The sequence below is a fragment of the Gymnoscopelus microlampas genome (genome assembly GCF_963454915.1).
Source record: "Gymnoscopelus microlampas genome assembly, chromosome: 15".
NCBI lineage: Eukaryota > Metazoa > Chordata > Actinopteri > Myctophiformes > Myctophidae > Gymnoscopelus > Gymnoscopelus microlampas.
The window spans coordinates 4,171,622-4,198,926 of NC_139952.1; the positions used below are offsets into that span (position 1 = coordinate 4,171,622).

Sequence of the window (27,305 nt, forward strand, 5' to 3'; positions counted from 1 at the left end):
CGGCTGCCACTCTTAGTTCTTTCTTTTAGATCGCCTTTTAAAAACACCCTTTTGTTTGCTGCTGCCTTTCACAGTTATTATTTCTCTTCTAGGCGATTTTCAAATTTTAGTCTGAAGTAATTGCACTTTTTAGTCTCGCTAAATTGTAGTATAATATTAAGTAGCAGAGCGGCCCTTCCATTAGGCCATACATGGGCAACTGGCAGCCCGGGGCCACATGCGGCCCCCACCTTCACTTAATGCGGCCCGCAGGTTAAAATCGGAATACTGATATATTATTGATTTCAGCCGTTACAATTCCAAACATGCAAACATGACCCGCTTCAATTACTTCAGTCTATATTAGTAGCTTATTGACTAGTATTAAAATTCTGTCATTTTTATGTCCAATGTATTTGTATTTAAGTTCATAAAGATACACTTAGAACATAAGTATAACTAAATGCATTTGAAATGTAATAAAAAAATTACTTTTCAGAATTTCAGTTTAAAAAAAAATCACACTTTGTGTGACATAGAATAACAAAGTACAGAAAAATACGGAGATAAGATGTTTCTGATCGACAGTATATGCAACGTGGCTCTCTGGAGTGAGTGTGGAAATATAGTGGCCCTCTGCATCATCAATGTTGCCCAACCCTGCATTAGGCAATGACATTTTTTTAAGAATTGAAATATATATATTTGTGTATTTTTTTTATATAACACATCATCTGTTTTTACATCTGGAGACCCCTGTCCAGGAGAGAGGTCAGACGCGCCTCCTCAGGAGACTTGGCTCAGATCTGAACCCATTTCATTTGGCGATAGGAACACGTTGCGACTACATGCCCTTGCTGACGTCGACCACAGGCAGTAAAAAGAACTAGAATTTGTACGTTTTAAGTATTTGAAAAAAGTTAGGTGTGCCTCATCAATGCGCCCCTCCCTTTCATACGTTTTTTGTCTCGCTCAGCCATGTGTATCCAGACAGCTCTGCTTTCAGTTTCAACCGTGTGGCAGAATCAGAGTCAAATTAACGTTGATTTTTACTACGTTCTACCGTCTCGGTTTTTCACTTTCTGTGGCAACACGGAGGATGTACAGTATAGACAGGTTTCTTGTTTACAAACATTGGTGGGCGTGTGCACATTCAGGGTGCAACACCACTTTAAAAGAAACATGCACAGCTGAGATTAATAAGCTGTTTGATTAGTCAGCAAGAGCCATGAGCAGAGCCGTATATTAGAGAGTTCCGCCACTGAGGGGTCAGAAACCGTGTCGGTCAAGTGGTTCATGTAAACTGGAAATAGTAGACTCCAATGCATTCCGTGGCGTAAACTTCCGGTTTAGGGCTTTGTCACTATTCGCCAATAGAATGCTATGTAGAAGACCTGGCACGAAGAAGTGGACCGAGGTGACGTAACTCTCCTTGAATGGCTCTGGCCATGAGCTGCAGTATGTGATGGTGTCGATCACTTTACCTCCAGTGCCTCAGACTAAACATATTAAGACCTTTATTGCTAGAAGGATGCATTCCAGATAGTGTAAAGAGTGCTGCGTTCATCCCTAGATGTGCAGATTAGAAACATGTACATTAATTGTAATGGTCCAGTACAGTATGTGAAGTGGTTTATGTGTTGTAATAATAATCAAAATCTAAATGTTAGCACTGATTGATTGAATACTTTATTAGCAGTTTGCAAAAAAGCACAGGGAGGACAGCTCAATACAAGGTCTGCTAAGAGGATTTTAAACTCAAGAAAGCCTATGGCTTGTTTCCATTGGGGTCGTTTTGTACTCAATTCATCGAAACAGACTAACAGCATCAGTGTGTTTGTAGTACAGTTACAGTTATAAATGTTAGCATCAATGTGTTTGTAGTAGTTATAAAAGTAAGCACTTTAGCATCAGTGTGTTATATTCATAAGACTCCTGTTATGAATGATAGCAGCCTTAGATCAAGACTCTCGCAGATGTATTGTGTCGATGTTTCTATCTTGATCTAAGGCTAAAATGTTAGCAATAGAATCAGTGTGTTTGTTTTACTCACAGGACTGCAGTTCTAAATGGTAGCATGTTAGCATCAGTGTGTTGTAGTTGTTGTACTCCAGTTCTAAATGTTAGCATATTAGCATGTATGCTGTTTTACTCACAGGACTCCAGTTATTATTGTTTGCAGTGGTGTAAAGTAACCAAGTACTGTACTTAAGTACACTTTTGAGGATTTTTTACTTTACTTTACCCATTTTCAGTACTTTCACTTCTACTCAACTACATCTCAGAGGCAAATATTGTACTTTTACTCCACTACAATTATTTGAAAACTTTAGTTACTAGTTACTTTTCAGATATAAATGATTACATTATAAAACACACATTAAACACTTTAACCCTATTTTATACCTAGGCTATTTGAAAATAGCAGATCTACAAGCTCGCAATGAGCTTGTAGATCTGCTATTTTCAAATATTTAGTACTTTTACTGTTGGTACTTTAAGTACATTTTGATGCCAATACTTTTTGTACTTTTACTCCAGTAAATTTTGAATTCTGGACTTTTACTTGTAACAGAGTATTTTTATATTGCAATATTGGTACTTTTACTTAAGTAAAGAATTTGAGTACTTTTTCCACCACTGATTGTTAGCATGTTAGCATCAGAGTGTGTGTGCAGTGTTGCCAGATTCTGTGAGAGAAACAAGCAACCAGGTCTAGGAAAACCAGCCCAAAAGAAGCGACTATGGGCTACATGAGCACTTTAACATATACAACAGCTATTTGAAAATAGCAGATCTACAAGCTCACATGCGATGCGCTGTGAGCTTGTAGATCGGCAATTTTCAAATACAATCTTGCGGGGAAGTTATAATAAGCAGATCTGGCAACCCTGAGTGTGTGTATACTCACAGGACTCCAGCAGATGAGCTGGTCAGTGTGAGGGTCTTCCACTAGGGTCCACAGCTTGGTGAGGAACGCGGGCACGTTGTTGCCGACATTCACGGTGTTGACGTTGTTACCACTGGCGCTGTTAGCGTTAAACTCCATCACTAGTAAACGGCAACAACACACTGCTAACGATGCTAGCGTTAGCCACACACACACACACAATAATAACAGCAACAACAACTACTACTAAAAAAGCACACGAACAAATACACTAAATGTCCGACGGGTTCATTTATAAAAAATGACTGTTCAGTTAACGCGTCCTAATATGAATGGTAATTAATTATGAAAACATTTTGTGGTTTTTAGAAGAGAAAATGTTGCGAGTGGGAAAATGTTTCCACGATCTGCGTCAACCAACCAGGCCAGAGTGGAGTACTGTCGCGTGTTGGTGACATCATGACGCCGTGAACACGTAGCCACGCACAGCGTGGCCACGCACGCACACACCTCTATGGCACACACACGCACTACTTCCAGTGGTTCCAAAACACTGGGTCGCGACTGTAAAAGGGTCGCGACCTGAGTTGGCCAAAACTTAGTTTTTTTTCTTTAATAATAATAATAAGGGTAATAATAATAATGATATTAATAACAATAATAATATTGTTATTATTATTATTATTATTAATAATAATAATTTATTTTTACCTTCTCTACAAATAAATAAATACATAAATAATTCCATTTTACCCCCAAAAATGTTTTTCCATGATTCAAATGTTATTATTATTATTATTATTATTATTATTATTATTATTATTATTATTGTTAATAAAAAATCATTTATGTTTTACCTTTTCTACAAATAAATCCATACATAATTACATTTGACCCCAAAAATGTTTTTCCATGATTTAAATGTTTTAAAAATGTAACAAATTAAATTAAATTAAGATGTTCCCTTTTTTTCATAGAATGTTTTGATTATTTCTGAAATTCATTGAGAATGTTTGAATTGCATTCTTTTTGTCCCATATTAAAATGAGACCGCGGCGACCCCAAAATGGGTCCGAAGCAGAGGTCAACAATATGTCTGTACACGGACAAATGCGTCCGTGGCCAATTTTTTATTTTGTTTTTTCATAACATAATTATTTTGATCATAAGACCCAATTACTATTATTATGACACTACGGCACATTATTAGGAGTCCACTAGTCCACAGTCAATGGTTCTGAAACTTATTTTAATTTCAAGGACCCCCATAACTCTGAGAGTTACAGACAGACCTGTAATGGTCCATTTGGACCACCTTCAATACCCTCGCTTCACCAGGCTTTCCGCAGCACCCTGTGGGAAGCCTGGTTTCAATAGGCTCTATGCACAGCAGCAATTTTGAAGAGAAATTGGGCCTCTCCTTACTTCCTTCACAAGTGTTACCAATGCTACTAATTGAAGGCTCTGTTCCATTCTTGGTCAAACAGAGTCAGGGTGCTGATATCGTGCATGTTGGCTCACTGGAAACACTCTGCTACACCAGTGGGTCTCAAAAAGTGTGGTCCAGGGACCCTCATGATTCCTTTCAAAAGGTGTGTAACTCTGAGAGTGTACAAATGGAACCAAATGGACCCTCATAACTCTCAGAGTTATGAGGGTCCTTGAAATTAAAAGGTTTGAGAACCACTGTAGTGCATGAAATGGAACAGAGCCTTCATTAGTATCATTGGTAACACCTGTGAAGGAAGTAAGAAAGAGAGGCCCAATTTCTTTCGAATATGGCTGCTGTGCATAGAGCCTATTGCGAAACAACCAGTGTGATTCGGTGTAGAGCCCGCCTACTGTATCTGGACATTTGCACACACACACATGCCAGAAATGTTTCCGTATTCGGCCTAGACCCAGACCGGATCAGCAACCTGCAAAGCAACTTGATCCCCAGTCAACCTGCAACCCTGAAGGTCCCTCAGCCCACTTTGTGGACCTACAGCACTAGTAGTGTACATTTAGGGCAAGCTATATGTTTATGGTAATATGTGTATGACCACAGTGGTGGTCAGGTAGGCTACTGTACATAAAGTACAAATTTCAGGTTTTTTCTTTTTTACTTGAGTATTTCAAATTTTCAGTACTTTCACTTATACTCCACTACATCTCATTGGCAAATATTGTACTTTTACTCCACTACAATTATTTGAAAACTTTAGTTACTAATTAGTAATTACTTTGTAGATTGTTATTGTTATTATTATTATTACAAAACATACATTACCACTTTAGCCCTATACACATTTTGGCCATTTGTAAATAGCAGATCTACAAGCTCACAATGCGTCACATTTTATACATTAGAAAACTTTGTGAAATGGGACATTCTGCATAATGAGTACTTTCTACTTTTGGTACTTTATTATCCCTGAAACATGACAGCCATGGCGCTACTTGTTCCTGGTGTTTAAAATGTCTACATTTACAACCCGTACATCTACATTATTGTTCGAATTTCAAATATAAAGTGCTTACTTCAAAGCCACGGATATAACAAGTTAAAAGGCATGGGTCTAAAAACCCGTTTTCTCCGTATTCTTCAATAAAAAAGCATTGTACTCCTATTGGCGGCCATTATTCAAGGTGCAGTACACCTTCCAAACAATAGGGTCGCGTAGTTAAAAGTATGGAAACAATTCTGAGAGAATGGCCACCACTCTGATTAAAATACTTGTTTATTGAACAATACAGAAGATACAGGTACTTAAACCCAGGCGTTTCAATGTGTAACATCCGTGGCTGAGGGGTCAGCACTTTATATTTGATATTTGAACGTTTATTTAGATGTACAGGTTGTAAATGTAGACATTTGTAAAACCAGGAACAAGTAGTGCCATGACGCTTGTGACAGACGAGCATCATGAACCATATGGCTAGTACTTTAAGTACATTTTTATACCAATACTTTTTGTACTTTTACTCAAGTACATTTTGCATTCCGGACTTTTACTTGTAACAAGAGTATTTCTACGTTGCAGTATTGATACTTTTACATATGTAAAAAAAAAAATAGTAACCACTAGCTGGCATGGCGACCATTATACCTCTATGATGGCGACGAATCCTGGTCCGCCTTCGCACTCCGGTGCGGTAGGTGTCGCTGTCAACAAAGTGAACCATGCACTCTGACCCCGCACACTACCAGTGGTGCTGCTGCCACAACCACATGGTATCTGGTGTGTATGAGTGTGTGTGTGTGTGTGTGTGTGTTAGGGAGAGAGAGAGAGTGAGAGAGCTACAGTGTGTGTTCATGAAGATCATCTACACATCAGAACTAAGTTGACATCATGATCAGCACCGTGAGGAAGAGGAGCGTGGACGATGAAGAAGAAGAAGAAGAAGAACAGGTATGTGTCTGATAAAAACGACATGGAGATCAATCTATATGAATATAAACAGAGCTGCCTTAGCATGTTAGCATGGATCTGATGCTAGTTCACTATGATGATGATGATCACATGAAATAAATGGCTGTACTGTCACTGATCTAAGATCACACACTGTCAGTGGTGGGAAAAGTACTCACATGTTTTACTTAAGTAAAAGTACCAATACTGTAATGTAGAATCACTCAGCTACAAGTAAATGTACAAAAGTACTGGCATCAAAATATACTTAAAGCACCAAAAGTAAAAGTACTCATGCAGAATGGCCCATTTCACAAGTTCAATATGTATACACTTTTTTTTTTTTTTTTAAATAGCAGATCTACAAGCTCACTTTGCGATCTGCTATTTTTAAATAGTCAAAGTATTTATAAGGCTAAAGTGGTTAGTGCATGTTTTGTAATCTATAAAGTAACTAGTAACTAAAGTTTTCAAATAATTGTAGTGGAGTAAAAGTGTAATATTTGCCTCTGAGATGTAGTGGAGTAGAAGTAAAAGTACTGAAAATTGGAAATACTCCAGTAAAGTAAAAGTACCTAAAAATTCTACGAAAGTACAGTACTTGAGTACATGTACTTAAGTTACTTTCAACCTCTGGACACTGTGAAGAACAGATCTTGTCTTGGCTTTTCAGACCGAAAGAAATCGTGAACATAAACATGTTTCCTGTGTATGTGTTGTATGAACTTAGGTCAGTACAAGTACACATCAGACTGAAATTATATGCATGTTCACACACACACACACACACACACACACACACACACACACACACACACACACACACACACACACACACACACACACACACACACACACAGCACAGTAACACACAACAGAGAGCAACACACTCAGAGATACAAGATAACTCATATAGGTCAGCCACCAGCAACTGATGCTGTGTGCATCTAAGTCAGGGGTCTTCAAGAGGGGGTCCGGGACCCCTAGGGGGTCCTCAGAGTTACTACAGGGGGGCCGCCAAACCTTTGTGTGATAGGAACTTTTCTTTTTTACATTAACCACTTTATTCAGAGGGGAACGTTAGGGGAAATAGCAGATCGTTGTGAGCTTGTAGATCGGCTATTTTCAGCAAATAAGTTTGGTGTAGGGGAAAAAAAAGACCAGACCAAGTACACGTTTTCTAAGTATTGATTGGTTTAAGTGGTTAACTGTCTGAAAATACGCATACACGTCTATGAAGCTATCTGAAAACGTTTGATATGCAACACGGTTTTATACAGCATGTAGTAGGGGGTCCCTGCTTCATCTTTCTCTCAGCTAAGGGGTCCTTGGCCTGAAAACGTTGAAGACCCCTGATCTAAGTTGCAACACACGTAGCCTCCACTTGGCCGCAAGCAACTCTTAGATTCCATTTTTAATGTCTGTAATCTAGAGTTGCCATACCAACCCTTGACAGCCCATACATCCAAACAGAAAAGTCCTATCTGATTGTATTCATTTTAGATTTTTAACCACTTTAACCATTATTTTATACTTTGGCTATTCAAAATGGCAGATCTACAAGCTCATAGTGTGGCACCGAGTGCCGCAATGCTTGTAGATCTGCTATTTTAAAAAAAATCTTAAATTTGTGCAAATCTTTGAATATAGATTTTTTTTTAAAGCAAACATTTTTTTACCGAAATCTTTGCGTCTGGGGGGTCCTTGGAACAAAGAGATGGGGGTGCGCAGCCAAATACATATCATTTTGGGGGTCCTTGACATGAAAAAGTTTGAGAACGACTGATATTATAGCAACATACGTTTTTCAGAAAACTGTTTTAAACTGATGCAGAATCCCCAGAAGCAAAGATTTGAGTTACACACGTTTGCTTTAAAAAACACAATAATTATATATATATATATATTCAAACTTTCAAAGATTTTCACATATTTTCTAAAATAGCAGATCTACAAGCTCGTAGCGTGACACTCGGTGCTGCGCATTACTATTATTGTAGTGCTTCTCAAAGTGTGGTCCAGGGACCTTACTTGAAGGGGGTTCCAATTGGACCCTTACAGGTCTGTAACTCGGCACTCAGTGCTGCGCTATGAGCTTGTGGATCTGCTATTTTTGAATAGCCAAAGAAATCTAAAAATGCCACAGATTCTCTCCCAGTCTAAATGCGTTAATTACTAAGAATGAATGAACCCATTCAAATCATGAAGATACAGTTTGTACACAGTGTGTCACGGCATGGATAAATGTTTAGTTTTCAGTAAACACATGTTTTGTCTCTGTCCGTTTTTTTCAGTTGGTTCCGTTTGACAAAGAGGCGTCGGCTGGTGGCGAGGAAGAGGACGGCGATGGAGATCTGACGGACAGCGAGGAAAGCATTTTCTCTGGACTGGAGGATTCTGGGAGTGACAGTGACGACGAGGATGAGGATGAAGGTGACGCAGCAAAGCCGCCAATCACAGCTCAGGTAAACAAACGCTCCTTGGTTTCCAAGGTAACTACTACTGTACTGTGTGGAAATGACAGTGAAAGCAGATATACGGACTGTTTGTTCTGTACACCACTGGTTCTCAAAGTGGGGTCCGGGGACCCCCAGGGGTACTTGAGGGGCTTCCAGGGGGTCCCCAGCTAAATGATGGATAGGAACCAAATGGACCCTTATGGGTCTGTAACTCTGAGAGTGTACAAACGGAACCAAATGGACCCTAACGGGTCCATTTGGTTCCGTTTGTACACTCTCATAGTTAAAATTAAATTGGGGTCCCAGGGATAGAAATGCCATTAAATGGGGGTCCATAGCCTAATGCATGTCAAACTGGGGGTCCTTGATATCTTTTTTTTTTTTACGGCTAGAGCCGTAAAAATCTTCTCTTATGGGGGTCCCTGGCTTATGCTTTAAAATGGGGGTCCGCGGGCTAATAAGTGTCAATTTGGGGGTCCTTGATATGAAAAAGTTTGAGAACCACTGCCGTAGACTCCATGGTAATGACCCTGAGTGGTGATCCTCAGCACCCGAGCTGAGCTGATATAGAGCCCTATAAAAGCAATGTTTGTCTGTGATCCACCGATATAACACTGACGAAGGTCCCAGGACCGAAACGTTTGCTTTTTTTAAAATTCACCCCTCACTGTGAGCACAGAGCACATTATGAGCATTCAAAATGAAGAAATAATATTTTCTTAAGTCTCTGTCTAAGGAGTTTTCCTTAATATCTATGCAGCGAGCGAGTCTTTTTCTACCAGTTTTCCTTTGTTTTTGAGACCACTGCACCTGCAGTCAACCGTGAACAAAGGACAAAGAAGGGCACAACAGTTTTCCCTCTTCTTTAGTGTTCTGGTGCCTCAAAACACCTTATAGTTTATATATCGTCACATTTCACCTTTTTATGTCGTCGTCTCCCCCCCTGTAAATTAAGGTCTTACATTGTTGTACGACAGTATCGCAACGCGTCACACTTCATCACCTTGCAGGCTTGAAAATTATTGAAAGTGAACGTGGTTAACACATTGGGTGCCAGCATTTTTTCATAACAACTTACGTTGGGTGCCAGCATTCTCCACACTGACTGCGCTTTGCTGTTTAAAGCTCTAGACTCCACGACAAGCAAATCCACGTAAAAAAAAGCATCCATTCATGTAGCGCCACAACCCTGGCTAATGCGCCACAACCCCTGTCATGCGCGCATCGCGCATGACCGGTTTTCGCCCACCGGAAACAGATTCGAAGATATAGGCGTTTTAAAGAAGGAAATAGACAGGAAGCGGATGGGAGCCATGTTTTTGTTTCCGGTGATCCATTTGGCCTATCCTTCTCAGGATCACAATGGGTACTCCCAGAGCTGCTCCAGCCCCGCCCGTGTGGAGAAAAACAAAAAAAAACAAAAAGACAGCAAAACCGAATACCCTTCGGTTTTGGCACTCTGCGTAATTATTAGCAAAACCGAATACCCTTCGGTTTTGGCACCCCATGTGTTAAGTGTGTGTGTGAGTTTTGCAAATATTGAACCAATGAAAAGTATGAACAAGAGGGTGTGACTCAATAATAACTACACTGGATCCATGAGAACACTCTTTCTCCCCAATTTTCTGAATTTTGTCCATTTCCTGAAAAGTAATTCAGTACATCACAGAACATGTTATAATGAGCGCTGTCACCAAAATGTATTCAAATTGAAAAAAAATCTTTTGATTGATCAAAATGAGTGAAACTTTAAAATGTAAAGTTAAATTACATTAAAATGACTATCAAGAGATTGAGAACTGTTTAATGTGAGGAGTGCATGCTGCAGTTAAAAGAAGTGACCCTAGATGGCAGTAGAGTACTTTACAATCAACAACTTGAGTTTCCCAAACTGCAAAAAGACACCAGGATTAGAATGTATTTTTTTTCAGTGTGATTATTATTATGGTGCATGTCCAGTGGTTCTCAAGGTGGGGTCCGGGCACCCCCAGGGGTCCCATCAGGGGGTCCTCACCAAAATGTGTTAATATAGAATCAAAAGGAGTTTAACCACTTTAATCCTATACATTTCATATTTGAAACTGGCAGATATACAAGCTTACAAACGCGTTGTGAAGCCCCCCCCCTTTGCAAAGGGGCTTTTTTGATTACATGGTCATCAAGGACCCCTGGATGTCCCCGGACCCCACTTGAGAACCACCACCTTAAGAAGGAAGGGTCACTGCAAAATCGATACAAAGTGGATGTTCACCTTTATCCTGTGCTTTAATAGGTTTGGCATCCGGAACATTTGGAACCGTTTCCCAAAGCGTTTTTTATCACACTGTCAAGAGCTGGTATGTGGACTTCACGTCTGCTATACAATTACAATACCGGTGGTATAACGTTTTCAGGTCAAATACCCCTTAGCTGAGAGAGAGAGATGAAGCAGGGACCCCCACTGCATATTGTGTAAAATTGTGTTGCAGATAACACTTTTTCATCGATTTCATAGATAGCTGGAATCATGTTCATTTGTATTTTCAGACCGATACTTTGAACCCTCAATATTTAGTCAACTTGACCGTTAGCTCTGTACTTGGTCTGCTCTTTTTCCCTCTACACTGACTCTCCGAAAATAGCCGATGTACAAGCTCACAACACCTCACAGCGCGAGCCGTTGTGAGCTTGTAGATCTGCTATTTTAGGCTAATGTTCCCCACCACACAAAGATTTGGCGGACCCCCTGTAGTAACTCTGAGGATCCCCTTTAGGGGTCCCGGACCCCCTGTTGAAGACCCCTGTTCTAACGTTTTAATTTCAAGGACCACCGTAACTCTGAGAGTGTACAAATGGAACGGGTCCATTTGGTTCCATTTGTACACTCTCTGAGTTACAGACCCGTAAGGGTCCATTTGGTTCCATTTGTACACTCTCTGAGTTACAGACCTGTAAGGGTCCATTTGGTTCCATTTGTACACTCTCAGAGTTACAGACCTGTAAGGGTTCATTTGGAACCCCCTGTAGGATTGGCTAAAGGGAATCCTAAGGAAATCCTAGGAAGAATCCTAAATAATCCCAACCCTAGTGATGATGAAACGTCCAGGGCCTGAATTTCAGCGCAGGTTACTTTGCAGGGGATCCGCGCACAATATAACCGATTCCTGCACTTTTAACTTGACGACAATATCCTGACCCAAAGGTGACGGCAGTAAAAAAAAAAAACACGTTGCTTTGCGTCTGTCCCGTAGGTCAAGAAGATTCGACGGAAGAAGGTCCCATCTGAGGAGGCCATTCTGAAGGAGAAGGTATCACCTGTAGAGATTCCTGGACAGAGCAAAGAAGAGAGAGGACCGCCGGCTGTAGACGAGTACGAGCAGGATACCTCGGATGAAGAGGTAACGCACGGACGCACGCACACACACACACACACACATACACACACCAGTGGTGTAAAGAAACTAAAGTACATGTACTCAAGTACTGTACTTACGTACCACTTTGAGATATTTTAACTTTTTTACTGATTTTCTTTACTGATTCGGAGGTTGCATGACGTTTATTTTTGCATGCACAGATTTGCGTGCGACTGTTCTCACCAGACCGCTTCTTTCACGTTTGTGGCTCGCTGAAAAGCGAAGTGAAAAGTTGTCAATTATTCACACAACTGATTACTTTTTTCTATTGTCTCAAAGGCTGTATCAACAGTGGTACTTTTGTCATAGACAAAACTACCATTTTACAGATTATTTTCCGTTCTATCATTTTGGTAGGACTATAATTTATGTTGCTTTTTGTGAACGGCAAACTCCACTTTCGGACATTACGTGTTTTGATGTGTTGGTCATGGAATCGTCTTTGTCCATGTACAGAATTTAATTATAAATGTAGAAGTATCTTATCATATTCTGATCAAACTGTGTGTCAGAAACAGTCTAGCAGTCATGTGGAGTAAACGGGACCTACAGTACATCTGATCCAGTTAGCTTTAGGGCTGTCACGATTATGAAAATGTACTTGTCGATTAATTGTCATACAAATAATTGCAATTAACTACTTAATTGTGTGGCTTTTAGGCTTTGTAAGCAAAAGTTGCATGGGGCACATTTGACAAACACTTAAATACACAAAGAAATGACCGATATCAATAATCAAAATAATGTATTATGGCCAAAATATACCGTATTTAATATTTTAGTCTCAAAATGTGTTACAAAATAGTGGAAATAGCTGAGCTTGTAGATTTCCACTATCTCTGAAAATGTTTCAAGATGTATGAAAGCTTTCTCAACGTGGAAACGATTATGACGATTATGCAAAAATAACTGCGATCATCTCAAATAATAGGCTCTATGCACAGCAGCCGCATTGGAAAGAAATTGGGCCCCTTTCTTACTTCCTTCACAGGTGTTACCAATGATGCTAATGAAGGCTCCGTTCCATTTAGTGTAGCACAGTGGTTGTCAAACCTTTTAATTTCAAGGACCCGTTTGTACACTCTCAGAGTTGCACACCCGTAAGGGGCCATTTTGAACCCCCTCAAGGAACCATGAGGGTCCCTGGACCACACTTTGAGAACCACTGGTGTAGCGGAGTGTTTCCAGTGAGCCAACATGCACACTACTGACTCTGTTTGACCAGAATGGAACAGAGCCTTAATTAGTATCATTGGTAACACCTGTGAAGGAAGTAAGAAGTGGCCCAATTTCTTTCCAGTATGGCTGCTGTGCGTAGAGCCTATTGCGATAAGGTGATTATGTAGTATTTGTGACATGCCTAGTTTCAGCATTAATCCTAGACATGTTTTAGCCAGAGGGTTTGGGTTTCTAACCTGCGTGCTGTTGTGTACAGGACATCAGGAACACGGTGGGGAACATCCCCATGGAGTGGTACAAGGACTACCCGCACATCGGCTACGACCTGGACGGAAAGAAGATCTTCAAGCCCATCAGAAATAAGGACGAACTGGACGAGTTCCTCAACAAGATGGACAACCCGGAGTATTGGTGAGGGGTTAGCGTGATGCTAAGAGGACCATTGGTTTCCAATGTGGAATGATAACTTGAGGGTTAGCATGATGGCAACATTGGTTTCAATGTGGCATGATAATTGATGAAGGGTCAAGGGTTGTGGAGTCTGGTAATGACATTGTTTGTCTGTATGTCTGTCCGTCTCTCTCTCTCTCTCTCTCCAGGCGTACGGTCCATGACAAGCAGACAGGAAGTGACATCGTCCTGTCAGATGAGCAGGTTGAGTTGGTGAAGAGACTCCAGCGAGGACAGTTTGGAGACGTCAACTTCAATGAATACCAGGTTCACATAAACATATTAACATTAATCCTTCTATTATTTCACCATATGTGTGTGTGTGTGTCACTCTATCAGGGGCGTAACTCGGAAATCGTCCGACAAAGCGGTCTCAAAGCTGACGCTTTCAGAGAACCGAAAAAACAAACAAACATGAATATCTGTATCTGTCTGACTGCGGGTCTGAGGGAGAACGCACACATTCTCAGTGTGTTCGGGGGATTGTAAGCATCGGCTTCCCTGATTGGCCAACCCAAACCGTCGGCTTCACGGATTGGCGCAGCGTCATGTCACATTTGTGCCGCTTAGCCAGTATAAGTCCCTGATTGGCCAAGCCGACCCATCGGCTTAACTGATTGGCCGAGCTTTGTGATTTCTTTTACACACCCAAGAGTCAAGGGTGACACATACACACACACCAAGTTTGAGGTAAATCGGTAGGATGTTATGCCTGACACACACACACACACACACACACACACACACACACACACACACACACACACACACACACACATTCCGTAGAAGCCAGCATGTCTTCTATGGAAGCATGTTACAAGCTCTAAAGCATGTTACAAGCTCTAAATGCGTAGATCGTCTATTTTCGGTTATTATTTTAAGATTAGAGCATTTGAAGTGGTCAAACTGACACACATGTTCAGTGGCATCTTCTATAAAAAAACCCTAATGGTTTTGTATATTCCATGAAAGCAAAGGTTAAAGCCTCAATCTGTGATTTGTTGACCTGGTTGGCAGTATGTACAGTTAGATCAGCAGGAACAATATTACTAAAACGTCATAATCTTACATATTGTGTTAAATTTGTTTAAGAATCAGCACTAGTGTGTGTGTGGGGGGTGGGGGTGGAAGGGTCATTTCACACTATTTCACAAATCATACATTAGGACTTGGCCTAGCAAAACATCTTCAGTCGAGAGATTTTATTTTGCTTAAATCCATATGAACTGCATGTCGTAATGTGTGTAACGTTTATATTGTATTTCCATTAACCCCTCCTCTCCTCTCCTCTCCCCTTTGCTCTCCTCTCCTCTCCTCTCCCCTCCCCTCCCCTCCCCTCTCCTCTCCTCTCCTCTCCTCTCCTCTCCTCTCCTCTCCTCTCCTCTCCTCTCCTCTCCTCTCCTCTCCTCTCCAGCCATCAGTAGATTTCTTCAGTGGTGAAGTGATGATCCATCCAGTCACAAACAGACCTGAGGACAAGCGAAGCTTCATTCCGTCTCTCATAGAGAAGGAAAAGGTACAAATACCATTTACTTTAACACATTTATACCAGTGTTCATTTTGACAGCACATTTTGACTTTTTCCCATTTCGTTTGTCATATTTTTTTAGTCAGCCTAAATCTACAGTTGATCTAGTCGACACAAATGTATTTTGGTGGGCTGTGATGCCGCCGTAATGCTTGATTTACACTAGGCCGCATGCCAAAAATAACTACAAGCTTGTGGATTGGCTATTTTTGGAGTGTGACATCCACGCACAACCAAGTATAAAATGGTTGTGCCCTTTTGGGGTTCCTGTTGCTATGTACAGTATATAGCAACATACATTTGTTGTCATTTTTGAATAAATATTTTTTAAAAAAATAAGTTTTTCAGAAAACTGCAAACAGGATTTAGAAGGCGTTTTTAGAATCGGCCTCAGGTCTAAATGGGTTAACCCATTAAAGACCTGGAACGCATCTGTGTCACTTTAGATTCCTTTGGCTATTCAAAAATAGCAGATATACAAGCTCATAGCGCGGCACCGAGTGCCGCGCTATGAGCTTGTAGATCTGCTATTTTTGAAAAATCGTGAAAAAATATTTTCCAGATTTTTTTTCAAAAAACTGTTAGGATTTAGAAAACATTTTTAAGAATCGCCTCAGGTCTTAATGGGTTAATAAAGCATTCATTCAATCAGTCAATGAATTCATACATCTGTCTGTCCCTCTGTCTGTCTGTCTGTCTGTCTGTCTGTGTGTCTGTCAGGTATCCAAAATGGTCCATGCCATAAAGATGGGTTGGATCAAACCCAGGCAGCCCAAGCAGAGCGACATCGGGCGGTACTACGACCTCTGGGCCACGGAGGACAGCACGTCCATCCTGGGACGACACAAGATGCACGTCCCCGCGCCCAAGATGTCTCTGCCGGGACACGCCGAGAGCTACAACCCGCCACCCGAATACCTGCTGACCGAGGAGGAGGTTAGACGCCATTTACGATTTTAGGCCATGTTCAGGACCCCCGTAGCTGAGAGAGAGAGATGAAGCAGGGACCCCCCCGACTACGTGTTGTATAAAATTGTGTTGCATATTTCACTTTTTCACAGATGGCTTCATAGACGTGTTTGACAGTACTGTCAATGTGTTGGATTCCATGTTAATGTGTATTTTCAGGCAGTTAAAGGGATAGTTCACCCTATCGATTAGTCACCCCATGGAGGATTGGAGACTTGAACTTCAATATTTTTGTTTTTTGTCGCATTCCTAAGCCAATAATTTGATGACCAGCGGACCGGTAGGCAGTGTTTCCGGTAGGAGACACAAAGGAGACTCTTTGTGTCTCCTACCGGAACCGCTACTGGTCATCAAATGATTGGCTTAGGAATGTGACAAAAACAAAAGATATCCATGAATTCAAGTCTCCATGGGGTGACTAATCGATGGACGAAAAAAACATTTTATATAACCACTTAAACCCTCAAACTTGTACTTGGTCTGCTCTTTTCTCCACCCTACCCCAAACCTCTTTGTTGAAAATAGCCGATCTACAAGCTCGCAACGTGCAAGCTTGTAGATAACACCCGTGCGCAAGGAAACTGGGGTTTTGGTCTGCCTTCAGCGCATCACTTCCGGTGGTGCGACTATGTTTTCATTCCCACTAACAATATTTCTACACGGAACACTAACACCACTTCTCCCAGAGAACATGGATCGTTTTGGTTATAAGCCCACTTGTTTCTATGATGAAAGAGCAAGTTAAAATGTGAATATCTTTCCGTGGTTTTGTCTGCTCCGCGGACGCTATTGTTAAATTAGTTTCGGTTCGTTTCGAGGGGGGAAGGATCGACGGACACATGAATCCCGCCCACTACATTTGATTGGGTAAAGCGCGGCCTGCTTCCTGATCTGAAGGCACGCCCACTTGTAGGCCAGTGCGTATTATGACGAACCTTCACGACAGATTCCAACGCAGAGCAGAATCTGTTCTTGAGAGATTAGTCTAGATAATATACTACCGAAATAAACTATACGATTCAAGGTAAACGATGAACCTAGCATCTGTTTAAATAACTAAATTACATTCTTGACATTGAGTTCAAGAAAACTAATAACCAATCTACAAGCTCACAACGCACCTGTGGCGCGTTTTGAGCTTGTAGCTTGGACTATTTTCGGCACGCTATTTTCGGTGCACGTATAAATTAGACATTACGACGCCATCAATGTAAGCCAAAATACATTTTCGTCGACTAAATCAACTGTAGATTTAGTCGACTAAAATCTTATGATATTTAGTCGACTAAAAGTAAAACATTTCAGATGCCTAAAACTAAATGTAATAGGCTCTATTCACAGCAGCTATATTATGAAGACATTCACAGGTGTTACCACTGATACTAATGAAGGCTCTGTTCCATTCTGGTCAAAAAGAGTCAGGGTGCTGATATTGTGCATGTTGGCTCACTGGAAACACTCTGTTACACCAGTGGGTCACAGTTGGGGTCCAGGGACCCTCAAGGGCTTCCAAATGGACCCCTTACAGGTGTGTAACTCTGAGTGTACAAATGGAACCAAATGGACCCGTAAGAGTCCATTTGGTTCCATTTGTACACTCTCAGAGTTATGGGGGTCGTGGAAACCACTGTGCTACACTAAAACGAACAGAGCCTTCATTAGTATCATTGGTAACACCTGGGAAGGAAGTGATAATATGGCTGCTGTGCTGCCAAAATTAACGTGTGTGTGTGTGTGTGTGTGTGTGTGTGTTTCTCAGCGTCTGGCCTGGGAGCAGCAGGACCCAGAGGACAGGAAGTTGCCCTTCCTCCCCAGGAAGTTCCCCAACCTGCGCTCCGTTCCCGCCTTCAGCCGCTTCATCCATGAACGATTTGAACGGTGCCTGGACCTTTACCTGTGTCCACGACAACGCAAGATGAGGGTAATAGACACTCATACAATATATATATACACACACACACACACACACACACACACACACACACACACACACACACACACACACACACACACACACACACACTCACGCACGCAATGACTGGATTCATCCCTGTGTCCTAGGCTAGTGGTTCCCAAACGATTAGCTTATTAATGCGCAACATTGTTTTCTCACTCAACAGTAAGCAAACCAACATACAAACCAACATACAGTATAAGTGTTTGGGGGCGGCCATAGCTGAATGGTTAGTGAACCCGCCTAGGGAGCCAGAGGCCCTGGTTGCCCCAGGTTCGATTCCAGGCCATGTCAGCATATGTGTCGATGAAATGAAATTTGTCCCTGAGCAAGACTCTTAACCCCTAGTTGCTCACAGGTTCTCATTGGAAACAAGACCGCAAGGACTTTCATGAACGACCTGTTAAAAGGAATTATCCTTACAGGGTGTCTGCGCATTTCTAAAGTGACAATTTAATGACTTAATTTTCATTGCGTCAAAAGTATGGTCGAACCTTGTCCAAATTGTCAAATATTACATAAGAAAGAGGTAAAAATGTGAAAATAGCCTATCTACGTGCTCACAACACCTTTTTAAAGACAGTCATTTGTTTCTTTTTTGTAAAATTATTATTTTAAAAGAAAATAGCCGATCTACAAGCTCGTTGTGAGCTTGTAGATCGGCTATTTTCACTACTTTTGTGTGACACTCTTATATGATGAAGTAGAGCATTCATTTACAAAAAAGCAATGATATAAATGATGATCATGTGATGTCCATGAATCATGATGATTCATGATGATTTCCATGTATTTCTGAAACGGTGCTAAAATGCTCCCGTAAATGAGGATTGTTTGGACGTGGCCTTAACCGCGTGTGTGTGTGTGTGTGTGTGTGTGTGTGTGTGTGTGCGTTCGTTCGTTTTTCAGGTCAATGTGAATCCTGAAGATTTGATTCCAAGTCTCCCAAAACCCAGAGACCTGCAACCATTCCCTACAACGCAAGCTATGGTATGTACATACATACCCTCAATACACACACACTTCAACTACAAACACACACACAATCTCACTCGATACAGTAGAAAGGCAGTGTTTTGCAGGTTTAATCACACCTCAATGTCACCTTAATGGATTCCAAATGATAACTTAGTATCTAAATGTGTGTGTGTGTGTGTGTGTGTGTGTGTGTGCTAGGTTTATAAAGGACACACCAGTCTGGTTCGTTCCATCAGTGTTTCGCCCACTGGCCAATGGCTGGCCTCAGGTCAGTATGATCCGCTGTTGTGTGTGTGTGTGTGTGTGTGTGTGTGTGTGTGTGTGTGTGTGTGTGTGTATGCGTGTGCATATATATATATATATATATATATATATATATACTGTGTATGTAGGTTGTGATGAGACTACAGCAGTGGTTTTCAACCTTTTTCATGCCAAAGACCCCTAGATTGATATACATTTGGCCGCGGACCCCCATCTGAAAATGTTTTGTGCCAGGGACCCCCAGAAACAAAGAGTTGAGTTAAAATGTTTGCTTTTAAAAAATATATACATTTACTAGTAACTAGTCTATACCCGGTGAAGTGCACAGGCGAAAGTAGTTGCAAACGTGGGGTTATCCCGCATTCCGTTGCACCCCAGACCCCCCACCCCCGCGTCCCGTTGCAGCCCCCCCGGGTCCCCTCACTCACCTCACTCACTCACTCACTCACTCTCGGTGTGTGCTTGTGGCAGAACGGTAAGAGTGTAACACAGTGGGTCTGTGGATTCGACGCATGCGCAGTTTGATCATTCTTCCCATAGCTCGCGGGGCCATCCCATAGCGGGGCAGCCGTAACCATGGCGACATTCTTTTACATAAAAAAACACTAATAACAGCTGACAGTTGGGGAATCGAAAAACGGGCTTCGCTGTTCCGCACGCATGGTAATGATGAATGTCTGTGTGCAAATGCAGAGAAATAGGCTCTATGCACAGCAGCCATATTGGGAATGAATTGGGCCCCTTCCTTACTTCCCAGGTGTTACCAATAATACTAATTAAGGCTCTGTTCCATTTAGTGTGGCTTGTCACACTAAATGTGTAGTGGTTGTCTTATTTTCAAGGACCCCCATAACTCTGAGAGTGTACAAATTGAACCAAATGGACCCTTACGGGTCCATTTGGTTCCATTTGTACACTCTCAGAGTTACACGCCTACCATAAGGGGCCATTTGGAAACCAAAATGGAGTGTTTCTAGTGAGCCAACATGCACGATATCAGCACGCTGACCGGAATGGAACAGAGCCTTCATTAGTATCATTGGTAACACCTGTGAAGGAAGTAAGAAGAGGCCCAATTTCTTTCCAATATGGCTGCTGTGCGTAGAGCCTATTGCTCCAGCCACTGAGGAGAACCGGGCAGAAGAGTTTTTGGGCTCACCACCCTCACAGAGCTTTGTAGAATTATAGGAGGATATATTCATAGATTTGCACACATTTTCAAGATTAAACAGAAAAAAATAGCAGATCTCCGCCCAAGGACCCCTGGTGGTCCCCGGACCACTGGTTGAGAACCACTGCTCTACAGTAAAGTTGTGTATATGCATGTGTGTGTAGGTTGTGATGACTACAGTGAAGTTGTGTATAGATATTCATGTGTGTCTATGTGTGTGTGTAGGTTGTGATGACTCCACAGTGAGGCTTTGGGAGGTGTGCTCGTCCCGCTGTCTCAGGACCATCCCAGTGGGCGGGGCCGTGAAGAGCGTCGCCTGGAACCCCAACCCGTCTGTCTGCCTGCTGGCCGTGGCTCTGTAAGCAACCTGTCTGTCTCTCTCTCCGTGTGTCTGTCTCTCTCTCTTTGATACCGTTCTGCCTCCTCCGCACCCTGTCCTCCATTTTGACCCTGAAATCGTTCCAAATGTTAATTTGCTTCAACGAGGGGGTCCCCAGAGTTACTACAGGGGGTCCGCCAAACATTTGCGTTAACCCATTAAGACCTGGAACTTTTGGTACTTTAATAACATTCTGATACCAATACTTTTGTACTTTTACCACTGGTAAAAAGCAACAAAAAAAACATTGATTCTGAGGTCCTACCGTAGGTCCTCACCTCTCCTCCTTGACTCCTCGCTCAGAGGAGGGGCTGAGGCGCAAGGATGGATACGTCTGCACGTCTGTCTCTTGCTATCTTTCTATCTAACTGTCTGTCTGTCTGCCTGCGTCTCTCCCAGGAACTCCACAGTGCTGTTGATAAACCCTGGACTGGGCGACAAGCTGGTTTCCACGACAACAGACCAGCTGATCCAATCGTACGAGGCTCCAGACGAGGAGGCGCAGCAGCACGTCACGTGGAGCGTGACGGAAGGGGAGGAGCTTAACCTGGGGATCCGCCTCAAAATAGAGCACCCCAAGGTAACCACGCCCCCCCCCCTGTCTCCTCATCATGACCTCAAAGCAGTTTCTGTTTGTCTCTGTACTAGGACAGACAGACAGTGTTTGTCTCTGTACTAGGACAGAAGGATAGACAGATAGTGTTCGTCTCTGTACTAGGACGGACGGACAGACAGACAGACAGTGTCTGTCTCTGTAATACTAGGCCGACAGACAGACAGACAGACAGACAGACAGACAGTGTTTGTATCTGTACTACGTCAATCTGGGAACCCATCGTCAAATAAAAAGGAAAAACAGCACCCTCAGCTGTTTTTCACTTTTCCATTTGACTCTGGGCTGAGCTGTACGGAGGACCCATGCTCACAGGGAAACCAGGGTTTTGGTCTGCCCTCAGCCCTCCACTTCCGGTGGTGCGCATATGTTTTAATTCCCACTAACAATATTTCTACACAGAACACTAACACCATTTCTCCCAAAGAACATGGATCGTTTTGGTTATAAGCCCACTTGTTTCTATGATGAAAGAGTAAGTTAAAATGTTACTAACTTTCCGTGGTTTTGTCGACTCCGAGGACGCTATTGTTAAATGAGTTTCGGTTCGTTTCCAGCGGGAAGCGAGCCGCACACATGTAAATCCCGCCCACTACATTTGATTGGGTAAAGCGTGGCCTGCTTCCTGATCTGAAGGCACGCCCACTTGTAGCCAATGTGCATGGGTTCATTGGGTTGTCAAAACGGCTCCCGACAGATCCAAGGGCAGACAGATACAGTAGACCGACAGACAGACACACAGACAGTGTTTGATCTCTGTACTAGGACGGACTGACAGACAGTGTTTGTCTCTGTACCAGGACGGACAGACAGACAGACAGTGTTTGTCTCTGTACTACTAGGCCGTACAGACAGACATACAGTGTTTGTATCTGTACTAGGACAGACAGACAGACAGTGTTTGTCTCTGTACTAGGACAGACAGACAGACAGACAGACAGACAGACAGTGTTTGTCTCTGTACCAGGACAGACAGACGGATACCTTTTATTGGACAAACAGATTTTGAGCATAAAAACCCTGAAAGGAAATACTGAAATATCACAAAAAAATAAATAAATAATGAAATGTGCAAATGGAGGATGGAAAACACTTTTGAAATTGTAGAGAGCATTTAAAACATTTGGATGGAAACCCAGTTAGTGTTTGTCTCTGTTGGACAGACAGACTAGTAATGCTGTGTGTTCATATAATATGAGTATAGTAATTCTATGTGTGTGTCTCTCTGTCTCTCTCTCTCTCTCTCTCTCCAGGCGGTGCGTCAGGTCACATGGCACGGTAAAGGAGATTACCTGGCCTCCGTCATGCCAGACACATCCAGTAACCTGCAGGTAATAATACACAATTACTTTTATTCATTTATTCATTACATTTACATTGCATTTATTATTCCATTACATGAAATGATGTATGTATAATTTGTTCAACGCTGTTGGGAAGAAACCTTGTATGTCCATACATTTTTTTTTACATGTTTTCATAAATTAAGGCCCTACTTTATCATACAAGAGTGTTGCACAAAAGTAGTGAATTAGTTTTGTATTTGTTGTCAAAATTGTCAATATATTTAGTCTTAGTTTTAGTCATCATTTTATTACATTTTTTCGTCAGTGAAAAAAGGTAGTCGACGAACATTTTCCGTCACAGTTTCAGTCGACGAAATGAACACCTAATGAAGGCTCTGTTCCATTCTGGTCAAACAGAGTCAGGGTGCTGATATTGTGCATGTTGGCTCACTGGAAACACTCTGTTACACCAGTGGGTCTAAAATGTGGGGTCCAGAGACCCTCATGGACACCTTAAGGGGTTTCCAAATGGCCCCTTGCGGGGTGTGTAACTCTCAGAGTTATGGGGGGTCGTGGAAATTGAAAAATCTGAGAACCACTGTGCTACACTAAATGGAACAAAGCCTTCATTAGTATCATTGGTAACACCTGTGAAGGAAGTGAACATATGGCTGCTGTGCATAGAGCCTATAACATGTGTCCATCCCCGCAGGTATTAATCCACCAGGTGAGCAAGAGGCGGAGTCAGAACCCGTTCAGGAAAAGCAAGGGCGTGGTGCAGTGCGTGTCCTTCCACCCCGTCAGGCCCTACTTCTTTGTGGCGACGCAGCGCTCCGTCCGCATCTACAACCTGATCAAACAGGAGCTGAGCAAGAAGCTGATCAGCAACTCCAAATGGATCAGCTCCATGGCCGTCCACCCTGCAGGTAATTAACTCTAATTAACCTCTAATTAACTCGAATCAGTGGTGGAAGAAATTCGCTGTTACAACTAAAAAGGCTTGTGTTCAAAATGTTACTTGAGTAAAAGAACAAAAGTATTGGCATAAAAATATGCTTAAAGTACCAAAAGTAAAAGTGCTAAAATGTTTGAAAATTCGACGCGTTGTGAGCTTGTAGATCGTCTATTTTCAGATAGCCTAGGTATAAAATAGGGCTAAAGTGGTTAATGTATGTTTTATAATATGATCATTTATATCTGCAAAGTAACTAGTAACTAAAGTTTTCAAATAATTGTAGTGGAGTAAAAGTACAATATTTGCCTCTGAGATGTAGTGGAGTAAAAGTAATGAACTGTCAGATATGTTTTCCAGGTGATAAGCTTGTGGAAGTTGTTATTTTTATTAATATTATTATTATTATGGTTTCCAGGTGATAACCTCATTACTGGAAGTTACGACTGCAAACTGGGCTGGTTCGACCTGGATCTGTCAACCAAACCGTATAAGGTGTTGAGGTAGGTGTCCTGTTGTTGTGTCATTCATAGGTGTATACCTTTCATCTTTCATCAGAGGTGGGGGAGCCCCCATCCCGTCACCACACAGACAGACAGACGGTTGGGGTCCAGGGACCCTCATGGGCTCAGAGTTACAGGTGTGTAACTCTGAGAGTGTACAAATGGAACCAAATGGACCCGTTTGGTTCCATTTGTACACTCTCAGAGTTATGGGGGTCGTGGAAACCACTCTGCTACTCTAAATGGAACAGAGCCTTCATTAGTATCATTGGTAACACCTGTGAAGGAAGTGATAATATGGCTGCTGTGCATAGAGCCTATATAACTTCTAGAATATATTTTGAATCAACGCTCCCTGAAGTACAACTCAGGTCCAGGATCAATGTGATTGTTGGTAATCTCTTCTAAGAGACTATTTCTGCCAGAACCGTGCACCAGACGCACACAAACTGTGAACTACTCGTCTTGATGAGTGCTCGCCTCTCTCTTTTTCAAGTTATCCATTGATCAAGTGCCAGTGCTGTGATTGGCTGTTTGACTGTCAAAAGAAAACAAATACATTTGTATAAAAAGTCATGGTGACAACTGGACCAAGAGGATGCAGAGGTCATTTTTATCATTCTTTTGTCTTGCTTGTTTATGTCTTGTTGCTAGGCACCACAAGAAGGCTGTGAGGGGTGTGGCCTACCATAAGCACCACCCCCTGTTCGCCTCGGGATCGGATGACGGATCTGTCATTGTCTGTCATGGAATGGTTTATAAGTAAGAACACACACACACACACACACACACACACACACACACACACACACACACACACACACACACACACACACACACACCAGCGGCGGACTGGCCATTTGGCGTACCGGGCAAATGCCCGGTGGGCCGCTGGGCCAGTGGGACCAAAATGCCAGGGCTGAATTTTGGTCCCAGTCCGGCCCTGACACACACGTCCACCTGTCTGTGTGTCAGTGATGTGTCTGTCTCTAATCCAGTGGTGGAAAGTAACTAAGTACATTTACCCAAGTACTGTACTACTTCCACTACAATTATTTGAAAACTTTAGTTACTTGTTACTTTGGAGATATCAATTATTATATTATAAAACATAAATTAACCACTTCAGCCCTATTATATACATGGGCTATTTGAGAATAGCCGATGTACAAGCTCACAACACGTCGCACCGCGACGCGTTGTGAGCTTGTAGATCGGCTATTCTCAAACATGTTAGTACTTTTATTTTCGGTACTTTAAGTACATTTTGACACCAATACTTTTGTACTTTTACTCAAGTAAATTTTTAATTCCGGACTTACTTGTAACAGAGTATTTCTACAATGCAATATTGATGCTTTTACTTAAAGCAGTAGTTCATCCAAAAAAATACATATTTTCTATCAGTTACACACCCCATGAAGCCTTGAATTCATGGATTTTTGTTTTTGTTGCATTCCTAAGCCAATAATTCGATTACCGTCGCCTAGTACCGGTTAATGTATCTGGTAGGAGACACAAAGGAGACTCTTTATGTCTCCTACCGGAAATGAACACGGTAACGAAGTTATTGGTTTAGGAATGCGACAAAAACAAAACGATCTCCATGAATTCAAGGCTTCATGGGGTGTGTAATTGATAGAAAATAAGTCATTTTTTGGGTGAACTATTCCTTTAAGTAAGAAATGTGAGTACTTTTTCCACCACTGCTCTAATCTAACCCCCCCCCCCCCTCCCGCTCTCTCTCTCTCTCTCTCTCAGTGACCTCTTACAGAATCCTCTCATAGTTCCGGTCAAGGTGTTGAAAGGTCACGTCGTGACCTCTGACCTGGGTGTCCTCGACGTGACCTTTCACCCCACCCAGCCCTGGCTCTTCTCCTCTGGAGCCGACGCGACCATCAGACTGTTCACCTAGCAACCTGCCCGGCAACCCGCCCTAGCGACCGCCTGACCGGTCATCCCAGTCTTTTACCGTGGAAACCCTTGTTTCCCCCGCCGATACTTATTAGAAACACATAACAAACATGTATCCTAGCGACGGTTTATTTGGATCAAAATGTCAAGTTTGATACTTTTTTTGTTATTTTCATAATTAATCTTTTGTCATGAAAATGTACCCATCTATGACTGACCGTCTCCTTTCAAATAAACTGGTGTTTTTTTGAAGTGTCTGTGTGTGTGTGTGTGTGTGTGTGTGTGTGTGTGTGTGTGTGTGTGTGTGTGTGTGTGTGTGTGTGTGTGAGAGAGAGAGATTAGATGTGATTAGAATGCAGTTACCCCAAAATATGTATATTTAGTGTTTTGTATCAAATGTTATAGTATATTAAAATATAATAAGATCAGGGTTATTATAGTATATATTTTAAAATGTCATATGGTTATTAGAACACACATGACATCAATGGTAGTTCATGCTGAGGTTAGATGATACCACCCCTAAATTAAAGGTAGGCTAAGTGATATTTTTTGGTTATAGAGTTGCTATAGAGTGTTTGTTCAGTAACATGGGTCTCTCTGTCTCTCCAGCTCTTTAATACACAGAAAATATTTTTTTAGGTAGGTGACAACATTTCAGCCAATCAGGAGAGAATACCTATTTTGATAGTGATCCAGTTCCAAATGTGTCTGCTCATTTATTTGTGTCATCACTTCCAATTGCACTTTTTTAATCTGTATCCTGACTGAGTTCTCTATCCTGATTGGATAAAGTTGGTGTCCCGACCTGAATATGCATTTTCTGTTTAATAAAGAGCAGGAGAGACATGGAGAATCCTGTAACTGAACAAACACTATAGCAATGAGTACGGTACTCTGAATATTGGAATATAGAGCTATGTAACTTATTTTAGCCAAAGAAAATCACTTACCCTACCGTATATGTATTTGCACACCCATCTGAAAATACTCATTTGTGTTGGTAAAATATTTTTAAAATATTCATTTTTCAACCAAATTGTTTCA

The 27,305-nt window shown here is 41.8% G+C and overlaps 2 protein-coding genes across 3 annotated transcripts in view; one reads left to right on the forward strand and one right to left on the reverse strand.

The window, feature by feature from the left end:
• The window catches only part of LOC311062460 (heat shock factor protein 1-like), a 28,348-nt gene extending 25,067 nt beyond the window's left edge, over positions 1-3,281 (reverse strand). Inside the window, exon 1 of the mRNA XM_084081516.1 lies at positions 2,891-3,281. Coding sequence (XP_083937642.1) covers positions 2,891-3,028 — 138 coding nt within the window. The 5' untranslated portion in view covers positions 3,029-3,281. The remainder of the gene's footprint in view (positions 1-2,890) is intronic.
• Positions 3,282-6,103: 2,822 nt separating this feature from the next.
• On the forward strand, positions 6,104-26,506 carry bop1 (BOP1 ribosomal biogenesis factor). Of its 2 annotated transcripts, none has more exons than XM_084081199.1 (17): positions 6,104-6,264; positions 8,559-8,729; positions 11,954-12,100; positions 13,554-13,708; positions 13,897-14,014; positions 15,162-15,263; positions 15,996-16,211; positions 18,004-18,165; positions 19,108-19,188; positions 19,375-19,444; positions 20,837-20,969; positions 21,390-21,570; positions 22,857-22,934; positions 23,602-23,815; positions 24,260-24,344; positions 24,999-25,106; positions 26,106-26,506. In XM_084081199.1, the coding sequence occupies exons 1-17, from the start codon at positions 6,205-6,207 to the stop codon at positions 26,257-26,259; spliced, it is 2,235 nt and encodes a 744-aa protein (XP_083937325.1). In that variant the 5' UTR covers positions 6,104-6,204; the 3' UTR covers positions 26,260-26,506. The 2 variants fall into 2 exon arrangements, with proteins under 2 accessions (XP_083937325.1, XP_083937326.1); XM_084081200.1 differs by having other exon boundaries at positions 6,104-6,258; positions 8,556-8,729.
• Positions 26,507-27,305: the final 799 nt, after the last annotated feature.

Coding starts and splice junctions, on each gene's coding strand:
- bop1 (XM_084081199.1), top strand. CDS start 6,205: ATGATCAGCACCGTGAGGAAGAGGAGCGTGGACGATGAAGAAGAAGAA. Junction 18,166..19,107: donor CACGACAACGCAAGATGAGG/GTAATAGACACT, acceptor TTCGTTTTTCAG/GTCAATGTGAATCCTGAAGA. Junction 24,345..24,998: donor AAACCGTATAAGGTGTTGAG/GTAGGTGTCCTG, acceptor TCTTGTTGCTAG/GCACCACAAGAAGGCTGTGA.